General features: G+C 38.7%; 1 protein-coding gene across 1 annotated transcript in view; it reads right to left on the bottom strand.

The window, feature by feature from the left end:
• LTK (leukocyte receptor tyrosine kinase) overlaps positions 1–25,264 on the bottom strand; it is a gene marked incomplete at both ends in the record, with an annotated part of 92,780 nt that overhangs the window by 45,184 nt on the left and 22,332 nt on the right. The window contains 3 exon segments of the mRNA XM_084287906.1: positions 1,942–2,164; positions 2,834–2,989; positions 7,317–7,430. Of these exon segments, the coding sequence (XP_084144032.1) occupies positions 1,942–2,164; positions 2,834–2,989; positions 7,317–7,430 (493 nt within the window).

Below are 25,264 nucleotides of genomic sequence, written 5' to 3'. Positions count from 1 at the left end.
CTACATTTCTACTCTGATTTCAAGGTAATCCCTCAGTAGTAATTAACAATTAAAATACATACTATACATAGGCATCTATCTCAAGGTCATTTCCTCACTGACCTCCTTGTTCTGCTCCAAATTGTGCAGCTGTGATTGTATAACACACAAAAGCTTGTAGAACTTCCAATTCCATCTTGAAAGTGGGAATGCTTCAGGATGGCCTCTGTTCTTAACAACCAATACTGTTAAAATCTTAATCACAGAAGGAATGTTCATCTCAGACTATCTGCCTAGTAAGAACCAGCCCAAACACTGTAGAAATAAATTTTGTTCTGCCTGCACACAGATTTTTCTGGAATTGTGTAGAGATTTTAAAGACCTGCCCCATAAAGAAGGGGTAAAAGAAGGATATTTATCCTAAAATAGTTCCTAATAGTTCTATTCTGTCTTTGTTCCTTCCCCTTCTTTCTATCTTTGTTTAAAATAGTACTCAGTCACCTTCCATCCTCTGAATTCTTGAAACTAAAGCCACTGGGTTTACCAGTGCTTCATTTCCACCCACTAGGAAAAAATAATACCAATGGTCATATTCTAGCAAAGCTAATTCCATTCTACTATGTCCAAATGCCATCATTTAGACAGATGATAATTTTATGCAAATTTGTTTTGTTGTGCCCAAATAAGCTCTTTAACAATGTCTATGATTCATTCCAGAGGCACTGCAATGACTGTGATCAAAGCCTGCTCTGGGCAGCTAGGTACATCAGAAGGGTTGTTTTATGAGTTAATATGGGAGAACTGTGGTTGCATTTGCTTAGGCAAGTACAGGCTTGTCAAATATTTAAAGCAGAAAGGACGTTTATAGGTGAAAAAGGACGTTAGAAATTGATCCCAGAAAACGTAATAAATTCCTTGTGAAACTGGTAAAAAGAAGGGGAAGGAGTAGCCAGGAAGGAAGTGAGCAATAGCTAAAAGTAGGAGCAAGAGAGGGATCTGAGAGAGAGTAAGTTTTTTTAGTCAAATTCTGCGTTCTTCAGCTGACCAGAAGTCTTGGCTGCAGATCTCCATGGCAGCCTGGGGAGTGCCAAAGAATTCAAAGAAAACAAGAACTGGGATCTATTGCTTAAATTCTCTATGGGAGTCAGTCAGGTGGTGGAAATAGAGAGCTCTGTTGTGTGCCTGACCCAGGTTCTTACAAGGCAGATTGCAGCAAAGGAAAAAACAAGCACATGGAAAATGGCAAAATCAGATGCCACGTGGACTTTTCTCCTTTTCCTGTTGTGATTCATTCCCTTTACCCATTTCTCCTCCTTACTGCATTCTGCTACATGCAGGAATGAAAAAAAAATAAAATTTGGGGTAGATCAAAGATTAGAAAACACAGGACAAGATCCAGGGTCCCTGATTTTTATTTATTTATTTTTTTGTCTTCACCTCTTCTCACCTCTCTGGACTTTACAGATGAAGCAAAAGAGGATGCTCCTGAACTTAGCAGACAGAAGGACAGACATTACGAAAGAGACAGAAGTAGCCCTATCTCCAAAATGTGACCCTTTCACTCCCAAAGACAGGACCTCTTGAATACTTAGAGATATCAGTCATTTTGCCAAGGCAGCTGTTGGATTGAGTGCACTTTAAATCCATAAGCATCATGATGCTAGCATCCATCTTGCTAGCATGTGCGCAAGAGCCTACCACTCTCGACTCTTCTTATTGCAAGGGAGGAAGAATGACTTCTCATCAGGAGCATTCTTTGCAAAGGCGACACACAAAACCTGGGTCTATTACAGACATCCTGTCAGGAAGCTGCACACTTCAGTCCTGACAATTCTTCTATTTTCTGCTCTAACAGAAGTAATGATCCCAAGAAGGAAGATGACATTGATAAATAGTGGCCTGGAGGGACTCCATTCTACCCTGCAATTCAAAGTCTAAACAGCTGCAAATTAATTGTCTTACCCGGTATCCTTCTCATGGCCAACTCTCAGAGAAATTATTATATTTCTGTTTGTGTCCACATATCTGATTTCAGCTGTGAACCTCTGGAGGAGAGGAACAGCATCCTGTGAATATATGGCCAGTTCCAGCAAGCAAGAGTCCACGCTCCCAGGCAGGATGGGGCTATGTAGGCTGAACTCACATCTATCTGGTAGCCTACTGGTGTTCAGGAGGAAAATGTCCCCTGTGAGGAAAAAAAAAACAAAACAAAAGAAAAGAGACACACAGTGTGGATGGAAGAGCAATAATAATAAGCAAATGGATAATGAGTTTGAGGAAAGAAATCACAAGAAGGAAGCAGAGGAATATGCATAAAAACTAAAAAATAACAGAAAGAAGAAAAAGACAACTGAAGTAAAAATGAGGGAAATATATAAAGAAGTGACAGAAGGAATGAGAAGAGAAGAAACCAAACAAAGCAAAGTGAAGACATCCAACAAAACAAAAGCCAAAGACTTTGCAAGTCAGACAGCAATCATGAGGAACCAGTCCTGGCTTGTAAAGGATTGAGTTTCCTAAGAAAACTCCAGTCTCTAAGCAAAAGTAGCTTATGCTAAAACAGGGATACACAAAGGGAGTATATAAAGGGCCTGGCTGCATACAGGGTACATGTGTGTACAACCCAAGCAGTACACATACAGGTGATAATCATGGTATTGCTCTTACTGACTGATTCTCTTGGGCACAGACAATGCACCTACGAGCTGCAAACCAGAACCAGCATATGGCAGTATTTTTAGTGATGTGTAAGCAAGGTTTCAGCCTGACAACTCCAATTGCTGCTGCCCACAGATATTACTGGTGCTGGGAGAAAGCAGGTGTCCAGTCAGGGGGGAACTGTAACTTTGCCTACCTTCAATATCTCCACGGGAGGAACTGTTTTCCAGAAGCAGCTGCTGCCTGTCCTGAGACACCAGGACACCAACCGAAGATAACACCCAGTCTGGTTTTCCAAAACTGTCTGTTGACGTCACCCATGAGCAGCTTGAGCCGATGATACAAGAGATTTCTGTTATGAGAAACAAAAGCTTTCATTGAGGCTTTTCCCATTTAAAAAGGCAGGGCTTATGTGGGGACATGAATGAGCAGATATACAGCATGTGAGGGCTCTCTGTCCCACGAAATGGAAGAACAGAAGGGAAGAAAGAAGTTTACCTTGTGCAGTAAAAACAGTTTCCGCACTGGGCAGGTGAAGCAACATGACTGAAAGAAAAACAACTCTGCAAATTCTTAGCAGGTGTAAATCAGCATCTTCCCACCAGTATCAACAGTGAATTTACCTTACTGGATGGTCTGCCCACATGTACATAAAATCCTGAATGGGAATAATAACTAGTGCAGCAGGGATACTGAAAATGTATGGATTTAGCATTTTGGCAGAGAGAAACAAAGGAAACTCTAGGGTCTCAACCAAAATAGCTGAGCAATGAAAGCTTTATTTCCCCCCCATTTTTTTCCCTGAGCAGTTTTGCTTTCCTCCAGCAGGATAGATGCCCTCCTAACAAACTCCAGAGCCCATTTGCAGCACTGAGAACACTAGATCATCCTAGCCAGAATTTTTCATAATCAGCATATTATAAACCAGACAAGTAATTCACTGTTCTCTCATCAATCTAATATAAGCTCCCCGAAGGGATGTTAGCTGCACAAAGCTCTCCCATACAGAATGGAGCTGAATAGATATGGTAAGCTGATATTAACTTGCATTATATTTATTTTCAGTACTAATAATAATGTCACAGTAATAATTTGAGGACCCCCAGGCCATATGAAAAACAGTAAGAGTGTAAACATTCATATTTGGGATCCTGACATTCAGAGAGTATTCAGACCTTGCACACAAGAATGACACATCCTTATCCCTTCGGTAGCCCTACTCCAGGGAAGAAAAAAAGACAAGTATTAAGAACAGAATTAAGGTCAGGAATGTAACAAGAACTGGTTGTTGCACAGGCAACACAAGGGGGGAGGAAATACAAAAAAAAGGCACCTCCAGAAGATTAATTGGTTTTACTCTAACTAAACTTTCAGGGGAAAAAAAAAAGTGAAATGGAAGCTGCCACAGGGGAAAAGGCACCTTTCGATTGCAACAGACAAAGTAGACAAGTTTTCCTGATTTTTAAAGTTAACTATAACTATGCTTTTATGCACACCACCCAGTGTGCATAAAAGAAACATGGGTGTTATGGTTGCATATCACTGGGGCTTGGAACAGGCTGTGATCTCCCACCTGAACACACACATCCTCTTCCAGTTCCTCTGCATGGTCCCCAGCCCTGTCTCACCAGCGCACTGCTGGAGGTTATTGCCTTTCTCAACCTATCAGCTGGGACAAACACCTGAAGTGCTTCTCGGCCCACCTCACCAAATCCATACAATTTAGCAAAGGTCTACTGCGTGGTTCAGCCCATCATTTTTAAATGCAAACCACAAGAAGCTGAAGTAGCAAATTGTGCCTGTGCACATGTGTGTGCAGCGTTTACTTCCACCAGGGCACAGGAAGGAGGACACCAGCCACTCTCCTGGCTTTGGTGGATCCAGAGGAAGATGTCTGTGCACACTCTCAGGCTATGGTTTGATGATCCATTAAAATACCTTTAGGGATCTCAGTAGCAGATCAGAAACTCCATGCTTGTTTGAGACAAAGAGAGACCTGCTATATTGTTTAAATTTATTAAAGTTTGACAGGTTAGCTCAGTACCCACAGAGTTCTGGCAGTAGTAGTAATATTTTTTATCAGTTAAAATCTGATTGGTCATAAAACTCAGAAAACAATTTTGTTCTGTTGCAGTGTCATGCTGTTGAGAGACACGTAGGAGCCTGGGAAAGAAAAAATTTTATGCATATATTTAACAGAGGATTATTGAATCTAATATTTATGACAAAGTAATCTTAACAATACCCCCACTTGCAGCAGGAAGGACTGTACCAATGCAGACTTAATCCTTAGAATGTGCCTCATGTAACAAAGCAGTATACAGCTGTCGTGGTTTAACCCGGCCGGCAGCTAAACACCACGCAGCCGTTTGCTCACCCTCCCCCCTCCCTCTCTGGGACGGGGGAGAGAAATGGAAAATGAAGCCCGTGAGTTGAGATAAAGACAGTTTAATAAGACAGGAAAATAATAACAATAATAATAATAATAATAATAATAATACAATGATGATAATAGTACTACTACTAATAATGTGTACAAACAAGTGATGCACAATGCAATTGCTCACCACCCGCTGACCGATGCCCAGCTTAACCCCGAGCAGTCTGGCCCCCTTCCCCGGCTAGCCACCCCTATATATTGTTTAGCATGACGTCAGATGGTATGGAATACCCCTTTGGCTAGTTTGGGTCACCTGTCCTGGGTCTGTCCCCTCCCAGCTCTTACTGCACCCCCAGCCTGCCTGTTGGCAGGACAGAGCAAAAGGCTGAGGTGTCCTTGGCTTGGTATAAGCACTGCTCTGCAACAATTAAAACATCGGGGTGTTTTCAGCACTCTTCTCATCCTAAGCCAAAACACAGCATTCCACCAGCTACCAGGAAGAAAATTAATTCTGTTCTAACTGAAACCAGGACAACAGCTCAAGTAAGTAAACACAACATTCTGCTTCAAAAGCAACTCATTCCCATACTCTCTGGACTGTATAATGCCTCTGCCACAACCTATGGCCTGAGAGGATCTGAATGCCCATAAGAAGAGTTTGAAGTAAATCAGGAAAGTTGTTGTTATCTGGTGAAAATGGCCTCTGAATTTTTGGCAATAGACTGCGTGCGCTGCTTTGCCATGGAAAGATCTATCACCGAGAAGCTAATGTTTAGCATAAATCATAGTGCAAAAGAACTGGGTACATTCACATGACCGCAGCGTAAAAGAACACCAGAAGCTGCAACCTCTAATGCTACCGTGCATCACCTTTCAGATGTCTCATATCCACCTTTGCTTAGCACCTGTGAAAGTGGGGAACTTCAAACGCAGGACCCCAGAAAAGCAAACTGTGACAGAAATGAGAAGGAAAAATATAAGACAGAAATGTATCTATATTACTACAATCAGCAAAGAAGATATTTTCAGGTATTACAAGTGTGATTTGAAAAAGCTTAAATTGAAGAAATCTCATGAACAATCATAGGGAATGTCAGGAAGGTGGTTCACATTTTAAAGAATTAAATACCATCTAGACCATTGGGGACCTGGTAAGAACAAGCTGTCCTTGAGCCAGCAATGCACCCTTGTGACTCAGGAAGGCCAACAAACAGCCTTCTGGGCTGCATAAGGAAGAGCATTGCCAGCAGATCAAGGGAGGTGACCCTTCCTCTGAACTCAGCACTGATGAGGCCACATCTGAAGTGCTTTGCCCAGCTCTAGGCTACCCTGCACAAGAAAGATAAAGACTTGCTTGAACAAGTCCAGCATAGGCCCACAAAGATGATCGAGGGACTGAAGTATATGTGAGGAGAGGTTGACTGAGCTGGAGTTGTTCAGCCTGGAGAAGAGAAGGCTCAGGGGGACTTTATCAATGTGCATAAACACCTGATGGGAGTGAACGAAGAGGAAGCCAGACACTTCTCAGTACTGCCCAATGACAGGACAAAAGAATATAAGCACAAATTAAAAATCAGGAAACTCAGTTGGAACACAAGAAAACATAGTTGTGCAGTTTCCATCTGCAGACATACTCAGAACACAACTGGAGGTGGTCTTGGGCAACCTGCTGAAGGTGACCCTGCTTGAGCAGGCAGGTTAGACTAGATGATCTGAAGATGTCCCTTCCAACTGAAATGATTCTGTGATTATTTCCCTAAATGGAAAGGTGTCACTTCAATTCGCACATTTCCAGACCACAGATGGCAACCGGCTCCTTTCCCTTGGGTGTTTATGAAGTATGACATTTGCTCAATTTATCCCAACAACACAGTAAGATCAAATTCATTACACATGCATTTTGTCCAGCTCAATGGACTTTTAAAATTCATAGAAAAAGGAAATTCTAGTGGAAAAAAAAAAACACTTCATTCTGTATCAGTAAAGCTACTTTGGTCTACAGTTGCTAGACATCAGCTCCACTAATTAGAATTGTTTAAAGAACTCCCAAACCCAAATGTGGTGGATTTCACTGTGCTGATAGAGAAGATTTTTCTTTTTATTATTATTATATATATGTATTTTTTTAATAAGGAAGCGAGGGATTCCCTTAAGGTTACACTGGACTTCGAGTTATTGTCCCATTTCCAGTAAGAAGCCCAGTGGCACATCTTTCTGGTGAAGGGTCCTTGTGACTGCCAGCATCTTGCACTTTCAGAAGTAGAAACAAGGAGGGTGTAAGGAACAGGATTTGTGGTACCTGATTTAGAAGGCTGATGCAATGACACCATGCTATTTCTTATCAGGGACAGCTTCTGAGATGGATTTGGTGAAGAAGAGCTTTCTTCATGTGATCCAGCACAGAAGACAACAACTATAACAAAACAAAAACAAGGGAAAGTTGTATGTTTTTACACAAAACTGTGCTCTCATACCTTTAAACCTAAACATGTATTTAACAGATCTTATTTACCTTAATGTAATGGGGCTCTGTTAAATATACATCATCTGTATTTAATCTTTATTACTCTTTATCCACCCTTGTTTTTATCAGTATAAAACCCCTAAAGAGACACTATTCCAGCAGCACCCATGTTGTAACAACAGTACATCTTAATGGCAGGCACACAGTTGCTTGCCAATGACTATACCTTTTTTTTCTGAAAACGCATGCACAGGAGAAATACAGAACTTTGGAGCTATCTGCACTCAGAGAGAGGAGATGTTCTAACTTACTACTTCTTCCGCTTTCATGGAGAAATATCCCTTGGAGTTCACAGTCCAAGACTTATTGCTCTAATGCAATGGAAGAAGAATTCAACATGCTATCTACAGAATATGTGACACGGATTTAGCAGCAGTCTTCTGGCAGGACCTGCGTAAGTGCTCTCATCTTCAGCACACAAGAGCAATGCCACATTTGAAACTAACATTGATGAAACCTTTGCATCACTCATACTTTCAGAAAACAGATTTCTTCCTTACTGCCACACAGGAAGACTGTAATTTTCAAAGTAATCAGGTAACTTCCTGGTATCTGGTATCTAGTAATATGTAGTCTCTTCAACACCCTTTAATTCACCTGCACTGCTCTATCTCAAGGATAACCCTCTGTCACATGCCTAAAAAGCACTGATAACTGTGACATTGGACTATATTTATGACACCAATACATATGTATTTGTGCATCTTTATTCAGATCAAATCATGGAGTCATATTATAAAGTATGATTTTTTTCTGGAAAAATGACCAAAATTTCATATAAAAGGCCATATAATTTTTTTTTTTTACTTAATTCTTGCTATGATATATTGGGAATATTAAACCCAGCATGCTAAGATTAGCTAGTTTTAAACTGAGATGTTCTTCTGAATCACATTTATGTTGTTCAAGGAAAAACAGATCTACCAAAATTATTATTCACTGCAGTACTTCCAACAATTAAATATTCAGTACCTTCTGACTTCTCTTTGGAATAATTCATACCACAATGGCATGTTTTTTTATTTGAACCCGTTCATGTGAAAATGCATACATACCTATCTAAATGTGTAGTAATCTTTATTTAAAATTCTTCCCAGTCTTTTCGTTTCCAGGAATCATAAGCAGGTTTTCCAAAATAAAAATATTTGTTTTCAAAAGGTGTTCAAAGTCAAGGAAATGCAAAATGAGTTGCCTTCAAACCTCAGCCATGTGTGGATTATGAATTCAGCAATATAAAAATGTGAAATCATGTCAGAGGAGACAGGAATCCTACTCACAGGAATTACAGTTGAGGCAAGGATGTATATCATACCACTGACAATAGCTAAGCTATTCTAAACAGGAATAGTTTGTACAGTAGTATTATGAAAACGTACAGAAGGATCTGGAAAAAGAAAAAAATCTTGAACATTTGTTCAATTTTCTCAAACTTATCACTGCTTTTAGTTTTTCAGGAGTATCTGGTCTGATTTTAAACTGCTACACAACTATTTTCATTGTCATAGATATGACAACATGCATCACATGGTGAATAAACTACTACGAGATGTTTCATATTGTGACAATACTGTGTTGTTGTTCCTTCTTTTCTTATAGTACTAAAGAACAGCCATCAGTCTCCACGTGCTACCAAGGATAACTTTAAAGCAGAAAAGCTATCAAACTGCAGCAGACACCTGCTGTACCTGATGATAGACCTGTGGTCTCCACAGACCAACTGTCCAACACTATAATTATTCCTGCCTTTATGTTCAAAATATGTAGGGACATTAACATTAGAAAAAACAATTCCGTACTGTATATAAAGCACTGAAACTGGTTTGTTAGGAAAGGTTCAATAATGGGAAGAAATTCACTAAACGAATGTGAATTCTTACTTGGTGTGTATCTGGCCAAAGTCTGTGAAGGCTTGCTTTATGAAAAGCAATTGTGGAATCTCTTCATAAAGCCATTAAAAAACACCCATGCTATGCCAAAAATCAATCACATGTTACAAGCAAATCTATTCCACCAAATGAAAAGAAATTTTGCTGTGGAAAGAGAACAAGACCTTTTAACAACTTGAGTCTCCTCCTCCCAAATTATGTTGTGTCTTTGGAGATGTGGTTTAGTTCTGTACCTTTAGAGCTTTGTTTAAGCACTGTTGTAGCTTCAGCATTTGCTTCCCTCAGGGTTTTCTGTAAAGTCTGTTCCACCACTCACATTCCAAGCTGCTCATGTATTTGGAAATAACCTGAACATCATGGGACTCACAAAACATAGTAAAGTCATGGCAGATGTTTTGCTAGAGACAGTCCTCATAATAAAACTTAACCAAAACATTTGACTTGCACCACTCCCTCTCAATCACATAAACACCTTTGAGTTTTTCCTCTTCTTTCTCATCAGTAATCAGGCGTTCCAGTGGCAGACTACTAGGAACATAGGCCTAAGCTACTTGAAACATGAATTTACTGCTTTAGCATGAAAAATAAATAAATAAATTCAATTAGCATTGGTAATAGCTAGGACACAAAAGGTACAAAATGGTTTTGTACAGTTGAGGTAAGTGTCTATCAAGTTTGCTGGTCTGGTATTAGGATATGCTAAAACTTGAGTACTGCTTTGTCACAGAGCAATAAACCAAGTTTATTAAATACATTACTCACGATGCAGACTCTCAGAAACATCCTATTAGAGGCTGGCAAAATCCAAAAGGGTTCATTCAAGTACCTGGTAACAATCCTATTCACCAACTCTGGGATAATGCCACTTACTGCACTGGGCATATGAGAGCAAGGAAAGGCAGTCATTACAGCTGAGTTCACAGAGAGACAAATATGCATGGACAGAAGACCCTAGACCCAGTGACAGGCAAAGAATTCTTTCATATTCACCCACAGGAATGCGTATCCATACATTTATTTTCTCACAGCAAAGGATTTCTTGCCAATAATGAGCTGAAGAAGGCTCACAGCATGATGAATACATGCATGAGATCTGGATAGTAGTTTTGTAACATTCCAGCCTAAACCCTTACTTTACATATCAATCACTTTCATGCTCATTCAGCCTCTCTGATTGAACTGAAGATCTAGCACATACAGTCACTTACAGAAACTTTTCTTCTCTCTTCTTTGAAACTAGGAGCTCCAGAGGTACTTTCAATAACCTTACATCATATCCTCTCAGAGATGCTTGTATGCAATTTATATATGACATGAATGCCACCATTAAATAAATAAAAAAGACCATCCTGTACTAACTGCTTGATTTCTCTGTCTTCATCAGCAGAAAGCAATGACTTAAGTGAAAAGAAATAAAAGACGGAGAGGAAATCTGTGGTTACAGGTTAAGTCTACCATTAAGTAACATTGAAGTATCAAGAAGAACCAGTAAATATAATGATATTCAACTGTCACAGCAAAAATATGGGATCTTTTAACAGCACGGCACAAATCCATTGCTTTTTTCTATAATAGAACACAGTAAGACCAGAAGCCTCCAGCACTCAGAATGTAATTCCATTTCTTTCACTACCTCACTGAAAAAGCATTCAGACACCTGCAGGGCTGAAATTTTTCCTGAATCCTATGCTGCTTTGCAGAAGAAAAGAAAATTACAGAAAATACTTATAGAACTCATGATGGGAAACCAATTCCAGATCACCCAAGCCATCTTCTTGCCAAAACAGGAACTTCCTTTAGAGCATTTTCTAGCATTTTGTTCTTTGCAATATCAAAATAGCAACTCAATATTTCTCACTGATTCTTTTAGAAGACAGACTAACGTACAGACTAATAGATCTGACTGTCAGGAACTCAGACTAGACAAAAAGAAGACTCTTAGTCTACAACCTATCCCAGTATTTTTCAATTACTCCCAAACCTTTCACTTTCAATTCAATAAATAATCTCCCTCCTTCATGAGTATTTACAGCTTTAAGTTGTTAACCTTTCACCTTGAAAATGTCACTGGGATCTCCGGCTGCCTGCTGTTAAACTTTCATATTGTTCACTCCCCATGTCATATTGTTGGTCCCCATGTCACTCGCTTACTGCATTGCTCTTTTTGTACTCTGTCCAGATACATTGCTGGTACTGATCAAAAAGGGGAGCAATGTGACAAAATACAGTTTCACCAAAGCTTATCGCATGAGGCAACACCTTAGGATCTTAGAGCCCTCTTCAGATTTTAAGGATTCTTGCTCAAAGGCAGGTATCAGTGCATACTCATGCCATGCAAAGTAGAATGACCATTCTGCTCCCTCCTGAGATCTCCCTGCCCTGTGCTACAATCACATCAGTCATTTTGGCCCAAATCCTTTCTCTTAATTGATCATCAACCATGGCATTAAGTGTTTCCCTGGCATATTTTCTTCTAGAAAAGGCATTCTCACCCTCTCTGTCTTCATTCTTTCCCTTTCAGATAGATGTTTTTACTGTGCTGGGGAGCTAAGGACTCTGCCTTATCACTTCATATCTTAATTTTTATGTTATCAGCAGATTATCAATACAGTTTTCACATTGCCTTCTGACTCACTGCTAGAAGTGTTAATTAGCACACAGCCCAGAATTGACCCTTATAAGCAGAGTTAATTGGCAATTATTCCTATTTGTACTTTCATTTTAAACCTACGTATGACATACTGATTTGTACCAGCCCAGGTATGCACAGAGGTACTATCAAGTGTTACCAATTTAAGTATTTGATTGAATTTGGAACATCCTATATCCACATTGTGACTTTTGTCAAACTTGTAAACTTATTAAAAAATGACACTGCAACAAAAAGTCTTATCTTTGATTGACAAGCAATTATAAACCTTTTTTCAGTTCTTTGATCCTGTATCAAGTGTTCTGATATTTTTACTTAGACTGATGTTAAGGCAGCAATCTTCATACTATCAAGTCTTATTCACACTAGTAGAGTATGTGTAATTAAATACAGCCATCCAGCATATTTCATTTACCCTTTTTAAATACTAATGCGACATTAACTTTCTTCCAGTTCTCTGGAATTACTTCAATATCTCAACACTTACTGAAAAATTCAACACTGATTGCTTTTAAAAATCTTTAGTTAATTCTTTCAAAATCTTGAACACAAGCTGTCTTGACCAGTTGTTTCACAAACTGAACATTTTAACAACTGCTTTTCCACAAATCTGTGTTGTTATGGAAACACCTGCATCATTGCTATGGGATGATGAAACATCATTTGCTGTTTTTTTTCCTAGACATTAAATATTTGTGGAACTCTTTTTGTCTCTGCTATTGACAATCCTACCTCACACATCTATGACCAATTAATATAATTGCTAAGATGTTTATTCTATGAATGCAGTTGAAAAACTTCATTAAACTTCTTAATTCTGCTGCTGGTTCCTTCTAATGCTAAACTTTCTACTTTCCAACTTCCTTTTACTGCAAAAAATATAGCAATATAGTTTTGCTTTTGTTATTTTGGTTGTTTGTTTTGTTTTTTTTGTTGTTTTTTTTTTTTTGTTTGTTTGTTTTTTGTTTTTTTTTCCTCCTCAATTTTATACCACCTTTATACCCCCTTCATCTGCGTATTTGCAGCTTTCTAGCTGTTTACACATACAACCCAATTCTTACCTATATTTTTCTGCCTACTGTCTTTCTTTCAACTGAGTTAGCATGGCATTGCTTTAAACTTCGGAAGATTTTCATCTTCTGGAAGTATCCAGATACAGCAGCTCAGAAGTTATTTAGGCAACAAAGAGCATTTATTTGAATACCTGGGTCCAACTACATATCAGACCACTTCAGATTTTATTCTGTTTGCAAAGAAGTGTGTATTCAAGTCACAATCACTTTCAATTGCATAACACCTGGTTTTAATTCTTAGTTCAGTTCTTTATTTACTGAGGTCTAACATGATATCCTAATATGTGATATGAGGATTCCCGTTCAGATACCACAGTCTATTCAACAGCCACAAAGATGTTCTCTTATGGTGACAGAATGAAACCTCCAAAATGCCGTTTGTATTGAAGGCTTCACCCAACCACCCACAAACAAGAATTTTTTCCTCTCCCTACACACAGTAGATTAGTTGTTATTTTAACCAGGACTCTAGTTGGCAGTCTATAGCAGTCATTAGCAAGAACATAACATTTGTTTTGAGTATTAATCAATCCTTTGGCCTTCTAAGTCATTTGGTTGAATGGCTGGGGAAAAGAGGAAATGACATTTTTGCCGTGTAATGCTGTTCTCAATCTATTTCTGTCCTTTGATTTCAACCACAGGAATCTTCCTTCCTAGTCTGAGGAATTTCAGCTTATCAGCATTTAGATTTAGAAATAAATAACCCCATTCCATTTCCACTTGGCTATTAGCCAGCTTCATCACAATGGCAGCAGGCAATTAAAGAACTCCTCTTTTAGTTCTTTGTTGTCTTGATTAATTTTATTCTTGACACTTTGACTCTCTTCTAAAAAAATGACATTTATTCTTTTTTTTTTTTTTTCTCTTTTTTTTTTTTTTTTTCTTTTCTTCCCATCATTTGCCTTGGTTGCTAATTTAATACCATCCAAACAAGTCTGGCTTAACAAATCTAAGAAGTTGCTTCCCCTTTAGCAAGCTGGAGGCCAGTCAAATCATACAGCCTCTTTTTCCCAGAGAACATAGACATCTGTTTCATAAATCTGTAAGTCTTTTACAATATATCAGGCTAACAGAATACTTACAGACTTTATTTTTATTTTACTTTCTGTATTGTTTCATGTGCATATAAGATTGTACCTTGGACAGCTTTCTTCTCTGGAACCACTAGAAGATTTCCAAATTTATTACATTCTGTGGAACTAAAACCAGTCATTTATGCTAGTCTGAAATATCCCTGGTAACTCCTTGCTTATTTACTTCAGAAAACCTATTCAGCTGTTGCAATCCCATCTGGTATTCCATCCACAAAAGACAGAATGCCACCTCCTTGCCCACCTGCACATTGCTGACACGAATCTTCCTTGAAGGGTGGTATGTGAATCAAGCCTGAAGAGCTTTTCACAACCAGGCACTGAGCAACTCCCTGATACAATATTCACTTGGATTGTCAAAGATCATTGGCAGTTTCCATGACATACAGAATGACTAGACATTTACAGTTGTACAAAAATTCCTGTAGTCCTCTTTCCTGCTGCTCACAGTATGCCTGCTTCCTGACTGCCCCAAGTTACACAAAACGTTGCTTTGTTTCCCATTTCCTCACTTTCTCTATTTAGTCACTCAGTGGCCAGTTCCTCCCCAGAATAGTGATGTTTCCTGAATCATGTTGTCCAACCACTCTTTTTTATCCTAGCCAATGCTCTGTAGAGTATGTACTTATCCTTTCAAACATCAAATTTTTGTTTCTAGTAAAACCAGTAAGCTTTACTTGAAAAAAAAAAAAAAAATCTTTTAAACTCAGTCACAAAATACAGTACACTGCAGGTTGCCACCATTGTGCTATAGCTATTAACAGAACTCACACAGAGAAAGTATGCCATCTACATTTTTCTTACAAAATTTACCTGTTAGATAAGATGCAAGATGGATGCCTTCGGTCCTCCTCTTGATACTACTTCCCCTACTTGGCATATTGCCCTTGAATTAGTGACTTACTAATTATGCCTTCTTATTCAGTTTTCAGTGTACATGTACATCTACTGAAATAGAGCTGAATGACTATTTTCATTATAGTTGAGAAATAGCATGCCAAAAACACTTCTTCAAATCCAAAAATATGCCATCTACTGAGTCTTCTTAATCTACTAATTGTGTAGTGTATACATGCACATACTCATGCCTGCATATATTGTCACATTAACTTAGAAAGATTTCTCTTTTTATAGCACAGCTGTTCATTACTCATATGTCTATTTTTATAATACTAGCTGCTTATTACTCACAGATAATAAGGGCAAGGTTTTGCACTATGTCTCACCTCTATTAAAGCTGCCAGGAAGCATATATATGCTACTTAAAGTGTACAAAGGCTTTTCAAGGACCTTTGAGATAACTGTACAGGGGAGCTCCATTCTGCTCTACCACTTCTATTTCTTTTCTCTCTTCAGGCTGGGGTGACTGCTGGCAGAGAAGGCATCCAATCCATTTCTGCTAGCTGTGTACAGATATGACACTGACAGCTAACACAGATTGTACCAGTGCTTGTTGTGAATAAGATTTATCCATATGACCTAAAGCTTCGCTGGCAAACAATTTCTGTTTTTCTTGGTAGAATGTAATTGTTCCGAGCTACAGCCTTACATATGAAAGTTGACCACTCCTGGGGTGATGGCTTGTAAAAAAAAAATTAAATTAAAATAAAGAATTAAAAAAATGAAAACAAAATAAGCCTCCTTCAGTTTCCTGTAGTAAAAGTACAATTCTTAATGAAAATTCTCGTTTCTCATTGAAAGCTGGCTTTGTCATTAGAGAAAGGGATGTGAAAATGGACCCTAAGCTACCAGTTTTAAAAGAAGCTGCCAAAGTAGTCTCCATCACAAATAGAGCTTAGCTTGGATGACCAGTTTATATTAGATGTGCAACTGCAGTGGATAATGTTAAAGGGGAACATGTCCAACTCTAACAAATATTTTCAAGAAGCCTCAAGAAAGAACCTGAAAGGAACACACAGCAAACATATATTTTGCCTTCCAAGGGAACAGCACTTTAAAATTGTTGTGTTCTTAAGCATAAACTTAGAGGAAGAAATATGATTGTCATATTCCTTCAGAACAGTACTCATAATAGGGATTTTCAAACACAGCTTAAAAGGAGATATGTACGTGTGAATTCACACATATACATGTAGATGTAGCAGGTATAATTAGGCACAAGCAAAGGTGAGGGAAGGTATAAAGCCTGTAGATGCAGACAAAGTTACAAAGAGGAAGAAAAGGGCTCCCTCAAAAATTACCAGTAGCCTCACTCTCTCATGGTGACCCCACAACATGCTCAACAGTGACTATTTTCTCATACTACGAGTCTATGTGAGAATCCCAGTATCATTACATTAATGGGACATACTAATATCTTCCAAATATTTACATGGAAGTCATTGTAGCATTTTGTTACTGTTAAAATGTGTCATGTTTACTCAGTAATCTGCTCCAAGTTCAAAGTTTGTAACATTAATGAAGTAAAATGGTGCGATACTTAGCTGAAGGAAAATGTTTCCATATAATCAAAACAGACCTTTTGCCAGTCTGAATAACTTACTTTGATTAAGTCAAAGCATAAATTTGGAACAATTTGGTTTGTGAAAAATATTAAGGTTTTGAATCTTCATCTTAATTAGAACAGAAATAAGATTCTTAAAGTCACAATCTCCCACGAGACAGAATATTTAGTTTTAAACAAACTCACACACTAAGATGCCAAAAAAAAAAAAAAAAAAAAAAAAAACAACTCTGCAGACTGCCCAGAGTTACCAATAAAATTATGCAAAAGAGAAACGGGAGACATAATTGCTAGAGAGCTGCCCTTTCACAGATGTTCAACAACCAGCTTCGGGATGCCTCTGTATTTTGTGGCCCGTGGCAGAAGGTCTGTGGCCCTACCCTCCAGCTACCATGGCACAGCACTGCAGCATTTGGCAGCAAAAGAGAAATTGTGTGCCAGCAAGAAAGTGAAGGAAATATAATTTTCAGATCCAGGTTTTGATTGAATTATTACAATGGATGTGGAATTGATCCCATAGAATTCAATTTTGTAAAAAGATAATGATTTTCAATTGTTTAATTTTACACAACATAGCTTAAGTGGTAAGGACAAAAGTGACTTTGAGCTGTCCTTGAGCTCCCTTGATCTTTGAGGTTACTTAATTTGTCTTTCCATCCTTGTTTTACTAGGAACAGCCTTAGGAATGCTCTAAATGTATGTACTGCTCCAAGAATCCCTCGGGGCTGCTCTGCTCACTGAGGCTATCCAAGCACAAAGGCACATTTCCTGCACCTCATTTTCTTTGATCCACTTTTGACACAAGGATGACTGCCAACAGCTCTTCATCATCTAAGGATTCCCCTTAGAGAACTTAACCCTTGCATAACAACATCAGTCAGTCAGCTCTAAAGATACTCCACGCACCTTTTGAAGCAGATTTATTAGACACACACCCTTCTCTGCTAACTTTTCCTAGAGTGAATCTTGCAAGAGGCACTGGAACAGAGGTTTCACATCCCAGTAGCTTGTCTAGTAGAGAGTGCTTAGGAACACTGTGTATAATAACACAGACAACAGCATCCATCTCTTGGGGAAGGTGTTTTCACCACATGAAGGGAAAACACCACATGAAGACTTGGTTACCATTGTTATCAACCCTCCTGGTTCACCTACAGTAGGAGGAACTATCGTAGCCAGCACAAATGTCCTTCTCTGGCATTCTTATTGGGGCAAAACAATGTTGGAGCTACAAGCTTTTCTCCAGCATTTAGCTTCTGTGTGAATCTGTTAGGAGGTTTATTAAGGGACCAGAAACTAATCCATACATGGCAGACAATTCCCTGCTTTTGCAGTTTCATATCAGAAACAATGTCACCTCCTATCTTCACCAAATGCTATCAAAACCCACTCTGATGAAGAGCACAACTACCAGTGGATTCTGTGACACTGAGAATACCAGTAGCAGAAGTGCCTAAAAACACATGTGCTGCCAGACCAATTCCTTCTTAATACTCAAGGCTCAACACACAAACTTCATGCAAAGTGTTTCTCAACACAGTTTTACCTTGAAGAGAGCATGCACAGTTGTGCACTGTGCCCTCACGCACAGATCATTTGCACAACAAGCTGCCCAGCAATGAAAAAAAAAAAAAAATATCTTGCCACACCTATTTTTAATACTGAGAAAACGCTCAGATATTAAAATAAACACAGGACATATAAAACTAGTAGCTCAGTAAATACAGTTGTTTCCAAAATATGACAGTAATAAAGGTAGCGGAAAAAAGAAATGGAACAACCACTTTGGGAAAGGACTGGATGCCATGTTTTAAGATTAAAAAAAGAAATAGCTTTAAGTCAAAAATGAAACAGTCAGTCTAATGCCCATTATGCCATTTGTAAAGAGTGCGTGCCCATTTCATTCGACTATACCAGTTATTTAATAACTCTGTTCATGATTCCCTGCTATTGGACATACTGTATTTTCTCTTCTAAATCACAAAATCCTCCCTGGGGAATCATTAGTAAAATTTTAACACTATGGTTTTCCTCTTACTCCTGAAGAATGACAGCTTTATTAAGATTAGACTATCTTTGCCCTTACCTATCCTCTTTAAATCAGGCTCTGCTCTCAGCTTCCTTTAAACATAAAACAAAGAGGGAAGTAGAAAGACTTATGTAATCCTGTAGAAAGGCATGAGACTAAAGAGCCTGCTAGTTAGTTGCTTCTGCTACAAAAACTGCCATTCTTTCCTTCCAAGAAAGTCCCAGTAGTAAAAAGTTCATCTCAATCCACAGACGAGCAATGGATTAGAAAAAGTCTAAATAAGATTATCAAAAAGAAAACACATGGGTATTGCAAATCTATCGTTAAAATAAATTTTAAAAAATAAAAATAAATAAGCAAAAACACAAGAAACTACCCCCATCCCCAAACGAACACCAACCAACCAAGTAACCTACATAGAACTTGAGCAGATGAATTATTAAGGTAGGGAAGATGCAGAAGTACCAACTACTTGATTTTTTTCATAGGAGACTTTGTGGAAAATGTTGTTAAGCCATCAGTTGTGTAAGGACACACACAGCTAATTGGTTAATTCTAACGTGCTGTTACAAGAAAAGTATCTATTAAGAAAGCAAAATTTCTTGCAGCATGAAAAGTTCCCAGTCCTTCCACTCCTAGAGTTGAAACAGCCTGGTATCAGAAGTGTCATGTGTGATTTAAAGCACTGATCTGAGTATAGAAGTGTCAAAGTGATGCCCAAATCTCTAACACAGCAAAAATACTCTCACATTAGGAAAAAGCATCCAGGCAAGGACTCAGCAGTAGGTACACAACTCAGGGTATAAAATGTAGTAGACTTGCTAGAACACTGATATTCCCTATTGTCCTTGGTCTGATGCTGGTTTAGACCAGAAATGGTACCTCTTATTACCAAGCTGCTATTCTTACCATTTCTTCTGAAGTTTCAGAGCAATAACATAGCAAAACAATGTAAACTGCATTTTGATCACTATAGTTATGGCTACAGCTCTCACTTCTGTTAATTAATCTGAAAGAGAATTTCAAATGCATCATGCTCAGCAAACTGCATAAATAACAAGTAATTTGATCTGATAGTTATTGCAACATATCATTCACTGCTTACCATTCAGACTCAAAAAGAGAGAATACAATCATTACTGCCTTTGCTTAATGTCTTTACACCTAAAGAGAAATGAACAGGGAAGGAGGTAAGATAATAACACTGGGAAAACAGAACACTAAGACTTCACCATGAATGTCAACCAATTACTCAGCTAGCAGAAGTGAACATCCAAATTTCCAAGAGAGAGTCATAGCAAGCTTTACTGGGTAGCAACTGTACAATTTGCATGAAGAGCAGGTGTCTGGAATCCCTTAAAAAAGAGTACAGAACCAAAAAAATCTGAAGTAAAACCAACGATGGGACAGATTTTTTGTTTCCCCTGTAGCATCCAGAATGCTAACTACTTTGTGATACAGGGTGATTGAGACAGTCAGTCAACAACTGCCAAAGAAAACCCCTGTCAGCAAGGGATAAAGCCCCCAGCTGAGCTGGAAGGGGTCAGGACACAAGAAACTGAGTGATTACAAAGTCCACAGATAATTGTTGGCTCAAATGTGTAACAAGGCAGACTCACATGCTGCTTTGTCGGGTCACTTTCCTGATTTCCCATCTTGTCCATCTCATTTTACATACTACAAAAGGGGACCACAGTAGTCAGAATGATAAATTATTTGCATTGTTTTAAAAAGAAAAGAAATAGCAATAATCTGTAGGACTAGTTGTTAGAAGTCTCTTTCATCTATTAGGCTTGCTGTCCAGGACTACAATAAAATGTGGGCTTTTCTCAGCTGTTTCATGATATTTCACCTTCATCTCAGCTAGAATCACTGGCAAGCTTCCTACTTCTCACAATAGCATCAACAAGAGTTTGAATGCAATATCTGACTTCAAAATGTTTCACTAAGGTACAGCAGCACTGTTAGCCCTTTTTGTCAATAGGGAGAGGCATGTCAGAAAGATAGCATGTCCTAGACAACTAACAGAATAAGGAGTGCTAAAGCTCAGGGAAAGAAAGAGATGTGGGTAAGGAGAAACTTGTTATCCAAACGTTTGTTTCCATAACCAAGAGAGGAATGTAAAAAACAACCAATGTTTCTGTTTTATTTACTTTTCTTCACTTTCCTACTTGGTCACCCTCATGTGAAAATCACTCTGGGCTCTATGACTTCAAAGGACAATGTCTTGTACACAAGGAAAGATACCTTCACCATTTGAGTTGTAATGTAATATTATGATAATGTTTTCTTTTAATGAAAGAGAGGAGAGTGTTTATTTGAAAGCTGGCTGCTGGCCACCTCTTTTAAAGCTATATGAGGTCGTGGTTTCTTAAACCTGTGTCAAACATCTTTTATGAAATTCAGGAGGAGAAAGCAAACCCTCAAAGCCGAAACAACTGGGCCCTATTTTCAGCTCTTCCACCGATTCTTTGCAATTTAGGTATGGGCAGCTCTGATCAATAACACATTCCCTATTGGTAGCATTGATAAACAATAGGACCAGGCTTTACCCAATCGAGAGGAAAACAAAATCCCAGCCCAGAAGAGCTCACACTCTCAGAGGAGATGAAAAAGAAATGTAATAGAAAATAAAAATGCATGGAGAGAAGAGGAATAAACATATACAAGGAAAGAAAGGACAGACATAACTGATTTCCGCTAGAACACTAAATGCTTTCTTTTTCATTATTTTTATTTTAAGAAGTTAGAGAAATAATCTATCAATATTAACTAGTGCCCATTGTTTTGAGAGTACATCCCTGGGCTTCCAAAGAGAGCATTCAGCTGCCACAAACTGTGCTGTCAATTCCTGCTTGACTGAGCAGAAGACTAACTATGGTACCTCCTGGAAATTACAGAAGATAGTGACTGAAAACCACTGCCAAAGATACACAACTGTTAGCAGTCAAGTATACTTAACAAACCTTGCCAATATATTGTAGAAAATCTATTTTAGGTTTTTGTTTGTAAGCATCTAAAGGCTGGAGCCAGATCTTCAGACCTAAGGGAGTATAAGACCTGTACTTTTGTAGAAGATGATGCATTTATGTTTTAGCATAAAAAAGTGACTTCCTCAGGATTATTTTGCTCAGAAGCCCCATTCCATACCTTTTATTAAACCACTGTTAAGGGCAAAATAAACCATGCTGAAATTATGTTGTGCTTCCATGGGAGAAGGCAGCATCTGAATATATACAGATGCTTACAGTTCACAAAGATTACCACAGCCTTTATCTCAAAGTACAACTTTACCACTGAGGATGCATGTGAATGTGCATATGTGTGCCTGCACACACTACTGACTGAGCCCTGATAACATTTGTTATGTGCATAAAAAGATTAAGTCATGAATATTTGCAGTTATATGAACAGCTCTTTCCTAAGTGATAAAACAGATTTTTCTTGTGCTGATGCAATACTTTTTCTGCAGTTTGAAAAGCCCTACCAATCATTTTGTAAAAATTTCAAAACCATTTTTAGGGACAGAAACTTAGACCTTGAACACATCACTACCACTTAAGTCTCCCTTCGAGATCAGGTGACAGCTTCAGGTCTCCTCAGCCATTTCCATACCACTCGTGCAATCCCCACATCCTTGCAGGCTGTTCTACTTCCATGTGGCCCCAATATGCCCAGCAGGCAGACTGCTGAATATATGTAGAAAAAAGCTTACTCCTGTAAAGGAAATAAGCAAAGATGGAAAAAGAACAGACCAAAAGTTTAAATATGAATACCAAGGTGTAATCAATCACTGAATTCTAGAAATTTGTATCTTTACATGTGAGGTTAGGCTTTATGTTGCAAAAACACATTTTAGAAGTTACAAGCAGAAGAGATGGGGAGGATAACACTTTTTCTACTACATATTCTCCTTAACTCTTGCTCTTGTCCCCTCCAAAGGGTTTATCCACTTTTCTCAAAGGGACAGAGACTGAAACACTTTCTTATATGAAATAATATTTTCTCCCCAAAAAGCACCTTTAACAGAGGCTTGCCCAGATCCTAACTGTAGGAAATGAAGCAGGAATATGAATAGCATAGTCCAGAAGTACTGTGCAGCAGTAAAGAAGTTTTGCTATGACCTTTGAACTATGACAGACATGCTCTAGCCTAGGATATGTTACCCTAGTTCTGAGAAAGGGATATCTCATTAACAGGAATCTTGAAGAAAAATTATCTGCACGCAAAATACAGCCATTCCAGGTACAAATAACATTTCTCTCCTTGACAGAAGTTATGACCAAAGACACTGAGAATCTGCCCAACACCACATACTGAAAATGCTCAAGAATACAAAAGGAGAGCAAATACACAGGATATGCTCCGCTAGATCATGTGAGAAAGAATCTCCCAATTTCAAACCCAGTTGTGAAAGTTTGGTTTAGGCCATAAATAGAAAAAGACACTAAAGCTACTTGACTTGAAAAATACAGTTATTTTTGTTAAAGGAAAGGATACACATTTTACCCCCTTCTTCAATAGACAATTTAGTTCTTCCTTTGGGGCACTGCCTGTAATTCCTGCTGCTAATGCCCATCACATGTCAACAGGCCAAGAAGCTCTCTAACCCTCCTGATAAGGGCAACCCTTGTTCTGCCCACATTCCCTGAAGCCATAATACTTTAGACTGATTGCTCTTCTCTCTTCCTTTTCTTCAGGATGTTTCTGAAGTCACTCTACAATCTATACACACTGAGCAAGCAACCCTTCCCAAAACGTGATTGTGTGAAAAGCCACCACTTTATGTGTTAGGCTGAAAAAAAGTTAGGCAAGCTAGATTAGCCCCCAAAACACTCGAGCAAGTTAGCAATACCTTAAAAGCTTTGTTTCTTAATTAGTTGTTTGTTTTTCCCAAAAGACACAGAGAAGACAGCAGTTAGCTGTTGTTGGTTTTTTGTTTTTGTTTTCCCCTGAAGACAGGAAAAGTTACCAGATGTAGCAAAAGAAAGGAATATAGAATTGGCTCTGTACCCTGTCTTCTCAAAAAGAAGTGCTCTCCCAACTAGCTGGTGAGCTCTATTGTTGTGAATCGGCAAGATTTGAAAACGTCCTGGAGCCTGTGATGGAAAGCTTTCTGCACATCTATTTCATTCACGAACAGCAGAGCATTAGATGGATTAGAAACACTGGAGGCCCATGCCTTAAGACAAAACAGGGTAAGTCACAATCCCTAGGTGTCTGCAAGACTTCACTAGCTATAACAATGACCCGCCTTGCTGGTTTTTGCAGTTTGACACACAAGATGAGACTGAGCAAACTGTATTCTGTCCCTACCTCTTCTGCCAGTGCCAATAACATGGCTATTTGAGACTGGGGAGGAAAGAAACAGATCATTGAACATCCAATTGAACTTGCAGCTCATATTAAGGGAATCATCAAAAACCCTAAAACCATACCTCATCTTTTCATTGTGTTATGCCATTAGCAGAAACATGATGGGAAATACCATCTACTGGAGTTAGAACCTAATTCAGCTCTTTCTTTACAAGTCAGTTTAATGCTTGAGCTTCAGAGGAGCAAGGGAGGATGATCCCAATTCCTTTATTACCTCAAAAAATATTACCTAATCATGCTGCATGGTTAGTACTTCATTTCTTTGTTGCATGGACTGATACTTGGGACAGTTTGCTTGGAAATTTTAAAAACAGCATTTTAGAAATTAAGCTAAGTCATTTCCTTTCAGCATTTTCCATTGAACAGGAAGAATATTAGCATGGGGGATACTGTTATTGAAGCTGTTCAAAATTGATTTCAAGGATTTAGAGATTAAGCTAGTGAAAAGGATACATTATATTTTGCTGCTTCCACAAGCATTAGAGCACATGTTAAGTTATCCACTTTGTTTTGATGCTCATGCAATATTGTAGCAGCATTCATAATATAGCTTGAACCAAGCCATTGTTTAATGAGGCAACCACCTGTTTTAAGTGGAATGATGCAACTGGCATATGGAACAGATCAAACATAACCCTTGGTTTCTATGCTTGGCCTGGATCAGAAAGCTCCTAAGATAGCTCCATTCTTACAGATTTGAGAGTGTTGCATCACAGTCAGCTCTTGCTTTTTTTGTCTTTCCAGCACTGTGACCACAAGCGGAATGTTCTGTGGTAGCTTCCCATCTAAGTTTTCAAGACAGGGCTGCCTGGGACTGGCAGGCTGTACTCAGTGACCCAAGGGATCCAATTGGTCCTATGTTTCTTGCAGCATGCTGGGGTGCTCTAGTAAATCTCCTGTCACTAAGTCACACATCTGATTCCTCCTTGCCCTGGCAGGTTATACTACTGTCACTCAAGTTCAAGTAGTCTGGTGTAAACACCAAAACAGAGGGAAAGCCGTGAAGATATAAGGCTATAATGCTGCTTTACCATCAGTGACACAGCAACATTCTTCAAGGTGTTCTAGATATTCTCAAGCAACAGAGCGTGGATGCATCCTTCTGGGCTGTGTTAGATATTTCATACGCTTTCTGTAGAAAAGACTTTGATGTG

Source organism: Netta rufina, assembly GCF_964035555.1.
Source record: "Netta rufina genome assembly, chromosome: 5".
NCBI classification, from domain to species: domain Eukaryota; kingdom Metazoa; phylum Chordata; class Aves; order Anseriformes; family Anatidae; genus Netta; species Netta rufina.
The sequence above is the reverse complement of the archived record's forward strand: the minus strand, read 5'-3'. Positions and strand labels throughout refer to the sequence as shown.